The sequence below is a fragment of the Oncorhynchus masou genome, chromosome 6 (genome assembly GCF_036934945.1).
Source record: "Oncorhynchus masou masou isolate Uvic2021 chromosome 6, UVic_Omas_1.1, whole genome shotgun sequence".
Taxonomy (NCBI): Eukaryota; Metazoa; Chordata; class Actinopteri; order Salmoniformes; family Salmonidae; genus Oncorhynchus; species Oncorhynchus masou.
Window position 1 is genome coordinate 66,394,480 of NC_088217.1, and position 14,939 is coordinate 66,409,418.

Sequence of the window (14,939 nt, forward strand, 5' to 3'; positions counted from 1 at the left end):
AGCCTTCCCAGAAGAGTGGAGGCTGATAAAGCAGCAAAGAGTGTCCGACGCCATATTTATACCCATGATTTTGGAATGAGATGTTTGTCAAGCAGGTGTCCACCTACTTTTGGGCATGTAGCGTATAATTCACAAAACCTGGAACCGTATGAATCAATTATCTCAGAGTAGAAGTGCTGATTTAGGATCCGTTTTGTCTTTTAGATCACCATGAATAGAATGACATGGACGGGGGGGAACTGATCCTAGATCAGTGCTCCTACTCTTGGTACACACAGCCCTTTCTTTAACAGCCCCATCCCTCTCTCACCCAGTCCTGTGGAGACCGCACTTTGAATCTCCACGACTACGGGATGCTGTTGCCTTGCGGCATCGACCGTTTCCGGGGGGTGGAGTTTGTGTGCTGTCCGTCAGACAGGGAGACCGACAGCACTGAACAGGACGAGGACGACTCGGATGTGTGGTGGGGAGGAGCCGAGACTGACTACACTGACAACAGGTACACACACAGGAGCTCATACAGTACTCCCTTACATTCATACTTGTACTATCCTCGCCCCCAGGCTATTGTGCACAGTGCATCAGCCTGGGATATCAACAATTCAAAGTTGGCCTTAGTGGGAGAGACCATAGAATTCTATGGGAGTGACCTACTGAGTAAAGTATTTGTCATTTAATTTGAGCTAATCACACAACTGCGAGGCTGACCGTAAACTGAAGTGTGCCTGACACACAGGTTAGGGGGAAGGTGTTGTGAGAGTTGATTGGTTGGTACATTAAGCCAATGCCTATGCGCCTGGAGTTTCTACCGGTCTTTCGGTAGTGGCGAACAGCAGTGAAGTTTGACTCGCTGATCCACCAGACTTTTTGCCCATTTGCGCAGAAGTGTCTGGGATCGAGATTATACTTATAATAGCACTCGCTCACACCCACAGTACACTCGCTCATAACCACGTTACTCACACACATCCTCACTCTCTCCCCCCCATTTCTCTCCCTCTTTCTACCTTCCTCAATCATCCCTCTCACAGTATGGAAAGGGGGGCAGCAAAGCCAGCTGGGTTCACACCCCAGCAGCAACAGGAGGAGGAGGAGACAGAGGAGACCGCCCCAGCCATGGTAGAGGAAGATGATGAGGAAGAGGAGGGGCAGGAGGTGCTGGACAATGACCAGGATGGAGACGGGGACGAGGACGACGACGACGAGGAGGATGATGACGACGACGTCATTGACGAGCGCGACGATAGCGAGCCCACCACCAACATTGCCATGACTACCACCACCACTACTACTACCACTGAGTCTGTGGAGGAAGTGGTCAGAGGTGAGAGGGACTGGGGAGGGCCAGGGGCCGTGTGTGTGTACATAATTTACTCTTGTCTATTTAAAGGTTGAGTGAGTGTATGCAGGGTTGGAATTGGGGGGGGTGCAAATCTAGAAACTCACCACTAAATTAGTAGGAATTCAGCTAAATCCCCATTCCACCACCCATATTTCACACGAGTGTATGACATTACAGTGGTGTGTAAGTTCACACACCATTGGCATGCACACGCCTGTACGATAATAAGAATGTGTTCCAAATGGCACCCGATTCCCTATATATCCCTATATTTTGACCAGAGTCCTATGTAGGGAATAGGCCGGGTGCCATTTGGCACACTCACCCTGTGTGTGTGTGCTGACGGCTCATTGCCCCCCTACCAGAGGTGTGTTGGGCGAATGCGGAGACGGGCCCATGCCGTGCCATGCTTGCACGCTGGTACTTTGACCGCGAGGAGGGCCGCTGTGCCCAGTTCATCTATGGCGGCTGCGGGGGCAACCGCAATAACTTTGAGTCGGAGGAGTACTGCCTGTCTGTATGCAGCAACGTCAGTAAGTCAGTCACACAGACAGCGTCCTGTCTACCTGTCTGTCTGCGTGTCCACGTCTGAAAGCTAGCCTCTGTCATTAGCCCTCTGGCTAGCTAACTGCTAACCACGCTAATACTACTTCACGTTACATGCTAACCTCTGGTCTCACGAACCACCACTTGTACTGTCTGTCTGCTGCACTGTTAGTAAGTCGGTCACACAGACTACTTGTCTGTCTGCGTGTAGTGTCTATGTTGGCTAGTTACCGTCTGACTAGCTGTTAACCATGCAAGTTCTCACTAACCTGTCGTCTCACTTAACTAAATCTTGTTGTACTGCCTGCATCGTCAGTCACACGGACAGCAGAGCTCCCTGCCTAACTGTCTGTCTGTGTGTTACACTTAGTGTCCACGTCTGCTAGCTAGTTTCTGGTTAGCCGTCTAGTTAGCGTCTGGCCCCTTGGTGCTAACCACACTAACCATGTCTCACTAACCACCACGCATTGTGTGTTTACTGTAGGCTTGGGTGATATACTGGGGTGTTTCGAAATACAGATGGTATGATTTTCAATACCGTTAAATTATTTGTGTAGACTTTTTTTGGGGTGGGGGCACCCCCTGCTAGGGCCACTACGCCACTGCTTATAACCACAAGTTCAGTATAAATATAACAAATCTAAAATGTCCAATAAATGTTATCAGATAAATAGAAATCCAAAATGGATGATGTTGAGAGATAGATGGGAGAAGTTGAATGGAGCTGAAGGGTGGGATTAATAACAAGAGAACGAATGTAAAACATATGGGGTCTGTAAAATGTATATAGGTTCAGAAATTTGTGAAATAGCACAGTTACAAATAGAAATCAAACTGGATGGACATCAGAAACAGAGGAAGGACTAAAAACAAACAAAAATATAACGATTGTAAAATAGATTGTAAAATGTGTAAGGTAGACGCTTAAGTGTTGTGGTGTGTGTGTGTGGATATAGTTACCCAAAACATATATTGGAGAAATGAAAGACAATTACTTTGCTTCCAGAAATCCACCCCTTAAAAAACAAATTCAAAATGTTATCTGGTTTGCTAACTGCTAGCCAAGGGGCTAGATGTGAAGATCAAGCTTGTTGGTTACAGCAGACATCCAATCCCCTCCTAGATCAAGATCCCTGTTACGTAATTTTATATATATATATATTTAAATAAATATACGGCCCTTGTGTGCACATTCGGTAATACTGTATGCACTTGTATGGTACAGAGACAGTATGACTGTATGCATCTAGATACCGTCCAACCCTAGTTTACTGTACACATGGACAAATACATTCACACACATACACACACCTTTTAACCTGTTTTGGGGTTTTAGAAGACACTAACACGAGTGATTTCACCTGTTCCCCCTCCCACTCATTCCGTATGAGCGGACAGAGTGTGCGCGCGACAGATGGAAGGCAAAAGTTTATCTTGCGCTGATTCGAGTGTTGTGAAGCAGTGACCTGACAGTCGAGTGAGTGTGTGAATGATCCATTCAGCGATGGATCACTCTCGCCCTCCTCCTCCCCCTACTTTCTGTATATCTTATGTCTCCCACGCCCTCCTTCTCTCACTAATCCTGTCTTTCACTCCATCTCACCTCCTCTGTAGCAGCCTCTGAAATTGTGTGTGTGTGTGTGTGTGTGTGCGTGCGCGTGTGAGATTTCCACTAGGTTGAGCATATCGGAGGTGTGAAAGACAGTGTGGTTCCACAAGCTAGCAATCCTCTACCCTCACATTTAGACTTCCAAGTGAAAATTGTGTTAACGGTTCTGCTTTGTTCGGATCGCAGAAAATGCTCTTGGTTGTTTTTGGGACTATTGAGTGTCTTTGAAAGGAGGTCGTGCTTATCTCTGAGACAAACCTAAAACAAAAACATGCTTCACATGACACAGGTTCCAAAGTATCAAATCAGCGCTTCCTTATTCATGTAAGAAGTAATATATGTATGCTGTTCAATGTTTAATCAAGGATGATAATGATAGTTACAGTATGTCACGTAATGTGATACACACACACACACACACACACACACTTTTGCCTAGGGATATTTTACAACATCGTTCCTCTCGGAATGATATTACATATTATACAATTGACTTTTTCCTGTCAAATGGATCACAGATCATGCAAGGTATCCCAGACTAAAGGCAGAACAGCTTTTTACTCGCTTTTTCTGTAGTCAAATAAATGGGCAAATTGCTAAAGTAACTCTTCTAGAGGATTTTAATCAAACGTCTAAATGACTTGGAGTGTCTATGGCAGTCACATTAATGGAAGAGATTTGTTTAAAAATATATACATTTTAAAGAAATCACGGTTGGAATATTCCCGGAATCTGTCCGGAACAAGCAGGACACACACACGCACACACACACATACACACAGACACCAGCCACCCTTCAAACACACACTTCTCTGCTTTTTCACTCTGTATTGTTTACACTCGTTCACTCGCTCGATGAATCACTAACCAACCTGTTGTTGCTAACACTAGTACTATTAATCGTCTAGCTTTAGTGTTTGCTATTATGGAGCTGCTACATAGTGTTGGTAGTTTGGAACTGTTTTTACTTACTGCCTCCGGATCCTTATTTCAGTCAAATACTCTGAAGGCACTTATCGTAAGTCACTCTGGAAAAGATGGTCTGGATTTTGAAGAGGAAAGTTATGAAAGAAGAAACATAGAAAAAGGGATTCCCGGGGAAGGTGAAGGAACAATGGGGGATACCTGAAGACCAGATTGTCATTTTCTAAATTTCTCTCCATCTCATCCCCTTCTCTCTCCTCCCTCTCCTCAATTGCACCCGCACCCCCTGTCCTCCATGTCCATTTACCCCGCCCCCTCCACCACCCAGTGCCCACCGCCACCCCCAGCCCTCCCGACGCCGTGGACCGTTATCTGGAGACGCCCGGGGATGACAACGAACACGCCCACTTCGCCAAGGCCAAGGAGAGCCTGGAGGCCAAACACCGCGAGAGGATGTCCCAGGTAGGATGGAGGGTGGGAAAGACTGAGGGAAGGGGCGATAGAGGGGTTGAGTGGAATGGGGAGGGAGGATGGAGAATGGGTGAGGTGAAAGGGAAGGAAGCAAAGACACATTCGTGGTGAAAGATCATGTATGATTATACCCGGAAGGAAGGAGTTAGATACAGCAGTAACGTGTCTTTCTTCTTGTATGTGTGTAGGTGATGAGGGAGTGGGAGGAGGCCGAGAGGGAGGCCAAGAGTCTACCTCGTGCTGATAAGAAGGCTGTCATCCAGGTCAGACACACACAGAAGATACTGATTGAGCATTTATGAATATGTTTGAGTGACTGTCAATGTCATAGCTGTTGTGTGCGTGTCTGAATATTTGATAGTCGTGTGGTAGGTGGTAGTGACTTTTTAATTTGTGTGTGTATCATATACTATGTGTGTCTTATCATGAACCCATCATCTATATTAAATGTGTGTATATTAAATGTCATGTTGTACAGTATAATAATGTGTGTGTGTGTGTGTGTCACACAGCGTTTCCAGGAGAAGGTGGAGGCCCTGGAGCAGGAGGCAGCCAGTGAGAGGCAGCAGTTGGTTGAGACCCACATGGCCCGGGTTGAGGCCCTGCTCAATGACCGCCGTCGCCTGGCCCTGGAGAGCTACCTGACCTCCCTGCAGGCCCAACCACCCAGGGTAGGTAGAAAGTACATCGTAACAGAGTATAACACACAAAGTTGCCTGGCCCTGTAGAGCCACCTAACTGCCTAGCCACCCAGGGTAGGGACACACACACACACATACACAGTACATATGGATCATCCTCCCATTGTCTTAATCCTCCCACACACAGACCGACGTTCTGACTCATCTCTCTCGCTCCCGCTGTCTCTCTCCCTTTTCCCCCTCCTCCCCCTCCTTCTCCTTCTCTCTAGCCTCGTCATGTGTTCAGCCTATTGAAGAAGTATGTCCGTGCAGAGCAGAAGGACAGACAGCACACCCTTAAACACTTTGAGCACGTCCGCATGGTCGACCCCAAGAAGGCCGCACAGATCCGACCCCAGGTAATAAGCCCACTAAAGGCCTTTAAAAATAATAATAAAAATGTAATTCACATTTGAATGTGTTTTACATGGTGACAGTAATTTTGTTGTTTCAGCCTTCATGAGAATGACATTTTGATTTGATCTTGAATCAAATCGAAGATTTTTATTGATGCCCTTATTACTTTTTGTATGCACCTCGTTGGTTGAGCACTTTCTAGTCCTCTCCAGTGCAGAAACAAAATATTTTCCATTTATACCGGATAAAATGATAAACCTAGAAACAACATCCACCTCCAATGCCAAATGTGCTCACACAAACGCCTATACACCACTGAAGGGTATTTGGGTAACCTCCGGACATGTACAATGTATGGCTCACAGAAGATGGCTTGTATTAAATAGCATTCAAATGTACTTGTAGGTACTGACCCACCTGCGTGTGATTGAGGAGAGGATGAACCAGTCCCTGGGCCTGCTCTACAAGGTGCCCGGAGTGGCCGCCGATATCCAGGACCAAGTTGGTGAGTTTTTCTTTTTTTTTTCCCAGTCTCATTTCTCCTTCATTAACCAGGTAAAGGTTGACTAGGTCTGTGTGTAAGCATTAACTGATATGAACCAGTAACCTGCACCTCATCCACACTGTCACCAACCACTATCCATAGTTTATATCCACAAAACCCTCATCCACTTTTTCATTCATGATACAGATAATTATAACATCATGACATCTCTCAATTCTCACCTACACCTCCGTCAAATCAATAACTATAACAACTTCTTCCCGCTTCCCCCCCCCCCCTCCCTCCTGTGTTTGTCTGGGTCTTGAGTTGTGTGCGTCTCAAACTGTCTAGTTTCCCCCTTCTCTCAGGCTGCTCCCCTGCCCTCTGCGCGCACACACCGCCTCCCAGCAACAGACATTGGTTTGGATTTCTCCTGTCATTAAAACAAATGAGAACAGAGAGCGACCTTGTTTCAAGTGAAGTGTCTGAGGAAGACTTAAAGGGTGTATCCCAAATGGAACCCCATTCCCTATATAGTGCACTGATTTTGACCAGGGCCCATGGGGTACCTATAGAGCATTCTGAAAGTATTCAGACCCCTTGACCTTTTTACACATTCTGTTAGGTTACAACCTTAATCTAAAATTGATGTAAATCATTCTTCCCCCATCATAAATCTATACACAATACCCCATAACGACAGAGCAAAAACAGGTTTTTATACATTTTTACAAATGTATAAAAAAAAGGATATTACATTTAAACAAGTAATCAGACCTTTTACTTTGTTGAAGCACCTTAGGCAGCGACAACAGCCTTGAGTCTTGGGTATGATGCTACAAGCTTTGCACACCTGGATTTGGAGTTTTTCCCATTCTTCTTTGAATATCTTTTCAAGCTCTGTCAGGTTGGATGGGGAGCGTCGTTGCACAGCTATTTTTCCGTTCTCTCTCCAGAGATGTTCGATCGGGTTCAAGTCCGGGCTCTGGCTGGGCCACTCAAGGACATTCAGAGACTTGTCCCGAAGCCACTGCTGCGTTGTCTTCAAATCAAATGTTATTTGTCACATGCACTGAATACAAAGGGTGTAGATCTTACAGTGAAATAGTTACTTACGCTCAGAGTACACATCCTGGTAATCCGTCTGGCCCTGCGGCCTTGTGAATGTTGACCTGTTTACTCACATTGGCTATGGAGAGTGTGATAACAGTCATCCGGAACAGCTGATGCTCTCATGCATTCTGTGTTGCTTGCCTCGTTACGTTGGGGCAAAAATGTATTTAAGTCAGCCACTAATTGTGCAAGTTCGCCCACTTAAAAAGATGAGAGGCCTGTAATTTTCATCATAGGTACACTTAAACTATGAAAGACAAAATGAGAGAGAAAAAATCCAGAAAATCACATTGTAGGATTTTTTTTAATGAATTTATTTGCAAATTATGGTGGAAAATAAGTATTTGGTCACCTATAAACAAGCAAGATTTCTGGCTCTCACAGACCTGTAACTTCTTCTTTAAGAGGCTCCTCTGTCCTCCACTCGTTACCTGTATTAATGGCACCTGTTTGAACTTATCAGAATAAACGACACCTGTCCACAACCGCAAACAGTCACACTCCAAACTCCTCTATGGCCAATACCAAAGAGCAGTCAAAGGACACAAACAAAATTGTAGACCTGCACCAAGCTGGGAGAGCATTTGGATGATCCAGAAGAAGATTGGGAGAATGTCATATGGTCAGATGAAACCAAAATATAACTTTTTGGTAAAACTCAACTCGTCGTGTTTGGAGGACAAAGAATGCTGAGTTTCATCCAAAGAACACCATACCTACTGTGAAGCATGGGGGTTGAAACATCATGCTTTTTGGGGCTGTTTTTCTGCAAAGGGACGAAGATGAAGATGAAACGTGGCTGGGTCTTTCAGCATGACAATGATCCCAAACACACCGCCCGGGCAACGAAGGAGTGGCTTTGTAAGAAGCATTTTAAGGTCCTGGAGTGGCCTAGCCAGTCTCCAGATCTGAACCCCATAGAAGATCTTTGGAGGGAGTTGAAAGTCTGTGTTGCCCAGCAACAGCCCCAAAACATCACTGCTCTAGAGAAGATCTGCATGGAGGAATGGGCCAAAATACCAGCAACAGTGTGTGAAAACCTTGTGAAGACTTACATAAAGCGTCATTGCCAACAAAGGGTATATAACAAAGTATTAAGAAACTTTTTGTTATTGACCAAATTCTTATTTTCCACCATAATTTGCTAATAAATTCATTAAAAATCCTACAATGTGATTTTTCTGGATTTTTTTTCTCATTTTGTCTGTCATAGGTACACTTCAACTATGATAAAAATTACAGGCCTCATCTTTTTAAGTGGGAGAACTTGCACAATTGGTGGCTGATGAAATACTTTTTTTTTGCCCCACTGTATTTAGCTTGTCTGGTAGGCTTGTGTCTTGGCTGTGTGCATAGGGTCGTTGTCCAGTTGGAAGGTGAACCTTTGCCCCAGTCTGAGGTCCTATCATGAAGGCCTGATTTGTGGAGGGCTGCAGAGAGGGTTGTCCTTCTGGAAGGTTCTCCTCTCCCCAGTGGAACTCTGGAGCTCTGTCAATGGCCATCAGGTTCTTGGTCACCTCCCTATCCAAGGCCCTTCTCCCCCGATTGCTCCGTTTTTATCCGGGCGGTCAGCTCAAGGAAGAGTCTTGGTGGGTCCCAACTTCTTCCATTTAAGAATGGAGGCCGCTGTGTTCTTGGACCTTCAAACCTTCCCCAGATCTGTGCCTTGACTCAATCTTGTCTCGGAGCTCTACGGACAATTCCTTCCACCTCATGGCTTAATTTGTGTACTGTCTACTGTGGGACCTTTTATATAGACAGGTGTGTGCCTTTCCGAATCATGTCCAATCAATTGAATTTACCAATCAAGTTATAGAAACATCTCAAGGATGATCAATGGTAACAGGATGCAGCTGAGCTCAATTTCGAGTCATAGCAAAGGGTCTGAATAGTTTTTTTATATTGACGGAAAAAACAATTATTTAATACATTTTAGAATAATGTAAACAAAACGTGGAAAAGGTCAGGGTGTCAGAATACTTTCCCGAATGCACTGTTTATAGGAAATGGTGGACATTTGAGACATCCATATTCTAGTGATCCTATTTTCTTGTTTTTGTATGTATTTTGTATGTGGCTGTGTAGCCTAGTGGTTAGAGCATTGGACTAGTAACCGAAAGGTTGCAAGTTCAAATCCCCAAGCTGACAAGGTACAAAATCTGTCGTTCTGCCCCTGAACAGGCAGTTAACCCACTGTTCCTAGTCCGTCATTAAAAATAAGAATATGTTCTTAACTGACTTGCCTAGTAAAATAAAGGTAAAAAAATATATATAATAATTGTAATTGTTCAATTACACAGTCATTTACCATTCTATTGCAACAGCATTGCCGTTTTCTCTCCTTTTCTCTCTACCCTTGTTTCTTACACCTTCCATCCTCTCCTTTCTATTCTTCTCTCTCTTAATCCTCTCTGCTGCTGTCTTTCACCCTCTTCCCCTTTTTCCATTGTTCTTCTTTCTCCAGAGTTGCTGCAGAAGGAGCAGGCAGATATGGCCCAGCAGCTGTCCAACCTGCAAAGTGATGTGCGGGTGAGCTACGGCAATGATGCCCTGATGCCTGACAGTCTTCCAGACAGCACCAGGGCCTCCCTGGACCTGCTGCCCCAGGAAGAAGACCTGGGCATGGGCCTGGACGGACTGGGCTTTATCCACCCCGAGAGCTTCAACCAGGTCAACACCGATAACCAGGGTAGGTGTGCCTAAAGCTATGATCAATACACACAGAGTCAGGGTGGGAACAGACCGAACCAGCGTAGGTGTACTCTACATACAACCACACATTAAATGTACCAAATCCATAACTGATTGTAGACCGCTGTCAGGGTCTTGACAGGGATGAGATCAAAGTGAAACTATATTAACAAGATACTCATCCATCCTTTTCACTTTCTCTCGCTCTCCCTAGTTGAGCCTGTGGATGCCCGCCCTATTCCTGATAGAGACTTTCCAACACGACCAGTGTCTGGTCTGAAGCCAGACGAGATCCCTGAGCTCAGGATGGAGGCAGAGGAGAGGCACAGCACCGGATTCGAAGTGCACCACCAGAAACTGGTAGACACACACACACACCACTTAATTTAGTATATTTACACTCTTTTCATAAATGGCCAGATACAAGCATCACGGAGTTATCCCAGACATATCCATGCCCATAAGGGTATGTCTAGCCATATGTATTGGCTAACCGTTGGAATGGTAACCAAGGCCTGCTGAGATGACCAGGGTTAGTAACTGGCGTCTGCGTTGCCAGGATGTTAGTTTCACACCAGCGCTAATTTATAAATGTCCTCAGATGAACACTGTCTGAAATTGAAAACGCAGACCTGCCAACATGCACGCATTTTGCGTACCAACTACATAATTCTCTGTCCATGTACGCAGGTATGGGATCTGAGTTAAAAGTTCACAGAAATGAATAGGGCCTGATTAATTTTTTTTTAAACATTTAAATAAAATAATAAGTAAATCTAACATCCCGATTCTTAAGCTGCAACACACAGACATTTGTCAACAGACATGGAGATGAATACATAATTATTGGACGTAGCTACCCCGTGTCTGCCCCTCCTGTTTGTTGTGATGCTGAGTTTGCTGATTGTCAGCTGTACGTAAACACATGGACAAATGCCTTTTCGACTGCGTTGTGGAAAGGTAAACACATTGTTTCAATTTAGCTCTCGCTTTTACGAGTGACAGAAATTAAATGCGAATATGAAAAATAACTGGTTGTGTTTGTGCCAGTGTGACGTATATTGAATTCTGCGTCCCATAAGTTGTATTTTCCACGTAACATTACGAGGATCACGCAACCTGATGGACTGTAATTATTATAATTATTATGATCCACATTACAAAAGTATAATCAAAAAATAAGTATAAACATCTTGGAATGAAATGGATTCGGGAGTTTAATGTAATGGAATAAACATACAGACCATCTGTGCTAATTCCACAAAACATATATTTCTTGTATATGTTCTGTACTTATCAGTATGAGTCTTTTCTTTATGTTTTGTAAATACCTTTTCAGAGGACTGAACTGAACCAGGTGTGCTCCATCATGTTTGTCTAAGCACATGAATCTCCAACTCGCCGCGCGTGCGTCTGGTACTCTAAAAGGTTGGACAGGGTGGGCAGATCTGAAACCGCGACACGCATACATTCACACTTAGAAAAACAAGCGGCGTTTCGTGCCCAATTTAAATCTTATACATTTTGGTAATTTTCCTCATTAAATAAGGGAGAAAATTGATTATGTAACAGTCATATTGTATAACGTAACTTTAAGCTTACCTCTAAAAATCCCTCTAATCTAACTCTGAACCTTAATCCCAAACCCCCTCAATTTTACCGCGGCCTCTTTTAACACCTAAACAGCAATCCTAACGTTAGATTACAAATCGTCTGTTTGTATTCCATCCAAACTCCAAATTATTCCTACTCTCTCCGACTTAATTTCACCTTCATGCCTTGAACTCCTGACCCCAGATATGTCTGCATAAATCTAGTCAGTTTTTGTGATTGGTTGTTCCAGTGTGATTTTACAGTCCCTCTCTTTCTCTCTCCTCTCTCGAGGTGTTCTTCGCCGAGGATGTCGGCTCTAACAAGGGCGCCATCATCGGGCTGATGGTGGGAGGCGTCGTCATAGCAACCGTCATCGTCATCACCCTGGTGATGCTGAGGAAGAAGCAGTACACGTCCATCCACCACGGAGTCATCGAGGTGAGGGGTAGAGGCGACGTGTGTGGACTTGTATTACTATCCTAGTGGGTACCGGAAATCCCCAAAACGTCCCCACAAGGATAGTGAAACGAAGGGAATTCTCCCACAAGGAAGAAGGTTTGGTGGTAGGGTTAGGACAATAGGATTTTGAATGGAAATCAATTTTAGGCCTCCACAAGGATAGTAAAATAATGCTATGCGTGTACTGTTCTGGACTTTGGCTCAGTATTTCCTCTCTCTATTTCTGTTGTTTATGAGTTTGAGACTTGAATCTGAATTCTGCGTAGAAGGTTAACAGTGCACATGTACTGTGTCAGCATGGGTACGAATCTATCCTACTGCATCAGTAAACATGTAAGGAGTGGGAACAGCCCCCACTCGTTACACTATTGCTGGTTCTTTTTTGTTGTTTATGACACATGTCAAACTCATTCCACAGAGGGACGACTATCTGCGGGTTTTCACCCCACCCTTGTACTTGATTGATGAATTAAGGTCACTAATTAGTAAGGAACTCTTCTCACCTGGTTGTCTTAATTGAAAGGAAAAAAAAACAAAAACCTGCAGACACTAGGCCCTCCGTGGAATGACTGAACCCCTGGTGTACGAGGACATACCATATCTTGTGTGTAACACATCTCTCTGTTTCTGCAGGTGGATGCAGCAGTCACCCCTGAGGAGCGCCACCTGTCCAAAATGCAGCAGAACGGATATGAGAACCCCACCTACAAGTTTTTCGAGCAGATGCAGAACTGAGGAATGACAAAGCCCCTCACCCCTATGACCACTACCCAACCCCTCTAACCCTCCACCCCCCTATGCCCTTAACACTATCCCCACTCCAAACCAACCCTACCCTCAAGCAGTGCAGGTTGGAACCAGGCACCACTATCACTCCTGGTGTAGACGGAGACTGTCCCCTTCAACACTGGTCCAGAGTCTGTTTTTAGTTTGATTTGGAATGAGTTGGGGAATGGATTTGGACAGAGATCTGACTCCAGACCAGTGTTATTTAAGGGGGCATTCTCTGGCTGTAGTGCCAGCCACACTGTCCCCTACACTACTGCATTCTCTATACACTGGGGAATAGGTGAGGTCTATGGGTCAATGAAGCCTCCTATCCTTCCTTCCTCCTTCTTTCCTTCTCTGTGCATTCTTATGACAGCTGTGCTGTGTTAGGTCACACAAGGCTAAAATGATGATGATAATGATGATGTACTCTGAATGAGCTCTTTATTTTAGTTATTCTATCGTTTTCGGTTTTGTTTTTCAAAAAATAAATTAAAATTAGAAAAAAAATCATATGTAAAGATCGTTTTTTTTTTTTTTTTTTGCGTATAATGTAACAAAGTAGCCGTTCCTATTTAGTGCATGATGACAAATTACGATGGGGTTATTATTGAGAATAATAAAATATCTTTCTGCGTCTCCAGAGGTTCTCACATCGAGATGATCATTCTAGCAGGATTGTACATTTTAGTAACTTTCTCGTGATTACGTGACTTAAATGACATTGGATAAAAACATATATATGAATCTCGGTGAATGGGCTCTCTCTGCTTGGATATCATGTTAAATACACTGTAAGAGATCTGTGCTTTTTGGATTTAAGTTTCTTCCTTTTTTATTTCAACCATGCTATGTTCCGAAAACTGCGGGGGGGCTGGCTTGATCCGTATTTGTATATTATATTATCATATGAATTATGATTATCTTTAGTTTATTGCGTTGGCATCCTATTGCGTTTTGCAGACGTTATGAATCAGCCCTATTTAATTTTTGATTTCTTTCTTTGATTCCATGTTGTCGTGTTTTTTCTTTTTAAGATTGGGGGGGGGGGGTATGTGGCGGGAAGGCCGGTTCCAGCCGGGGGAGAATGGAGGGAAGGGGGTGGATGACTCTGTTCTCCAGTCTAGTTAGAATTCTTGTTCCGGTTCTATGTTTCCGCTAGAAATAAACAACGTTCTCCTCCTCTGTACATTTGTTTGTGATATATAAGAACAATCCAACACCATTTTGGGCTTACTTATTCTTCCCAATCTGTTCCTTTCTTGCTTCGGCTCATCCTTCCCTCTCCCTCTCCCTCTGCTGAAACTAGAAACGGAGCAGGGTCGGTACATGTGAAAGATTGAGAGAAGGAAGGATTGAGGTAGAGGGAATTACTAGCTGTTCCAGATGGATAGTCAGACGGGCAGTCTGTAAAATGAATCTCCAACCACCCTCCTCCCCTCTTTCCCCCTGCTTCAGGCATGCGACACCTCTCTCAAGCACTTGTCTAGAGCCAGCCATACGACGACCTCTACCGTGGCCTAGAAGGCAACTTTCAGCGGGTTAGCAGGGCCATCCAGTAATTGGATGGACTACAGTTTCAGTGAGAAGTAATCAAAATATAGGCCTGTGATAGGGTGCCATTTTGCGACAGTACTAGACTTAAGGCAGTGTTGTGGTGTGTAGAGCTGTGTGCATCACACACTGCTGCAGGTGGGTCAGTCCTTTGCTTGAGTTTTCAGAGGATGCATTACCTCACCATAGTCAGAATAAGGCAGTATAGAGTTAGAGAGAGCAGGGTTTCTTTCTTTATTTCTCTGTGGCTTTATTTCTACTGTGTGTAATTGTGCAAGCCATTTGCTTTGACTGGGAAAAACGCTTTCTACACTGTATTCCATAAATAAAGTTTTGAACGTACATACA

The 14,939-nt window shown here is 44.3% G+C and overlaps 1 protein-coding gene across 2 annotated transcripts in view; it reads left to right on the plus strand.

Annotated features, from left to right (window-relative positions):
• Positions 1–14,939, plus strand: part of appa (amyloid beta (A4) precursor protein a) — a 41,528-nt gene extending 26,589 nt beyond the window's left edge. The window contains exons 5-16 of one of the 2 annotated variants that reach the window (XM_064969403.1): positions 315–499; positions 1,032–1,324; positions 1,708–1,875; positions 4,750–4,883; positions 5,081–5,155; positions 5,405–5,563; positions 5,803–5,931; positions 6,335–6,434; positions 9,991–10,215; positions 10,432–10,577; positions 12,102–12,248; positions 12,903–14,939. In XM_064969403.1, the coding sequence (XP_064825475.1) occupies positions 315–499; positions 1,032–1,324; positions 1,708–1,875; positions 4,750–4,883; positions 5,081–5,155; positions 5,405–5,563; positions 5,803–5,931; positions 6,335–6,434; positions 9,991–10,215; positions 10,432–10,577; positions 12,102–12,248; positions 12,903–13,004 (1,863 nt within the window). In that variant the 3' untranslated portion in view covers positions 13,005–14,939. The remainder of the gene's footprint in view (positions 1–314; positions 500–1,031; positions 1,325–1,707; positions 1,876–4,749; positions 4,884–5,080; positions 5,156–5,404; positions 5,564–5,802; positions 5,932–6,334; positions 6,435–9,990; positions 10,216–10,431; positions 10,578–12,101; positions 12,249–12,902) is intronic. The other variant, XM_064969404.1, reaches the window with a different exon arrangement.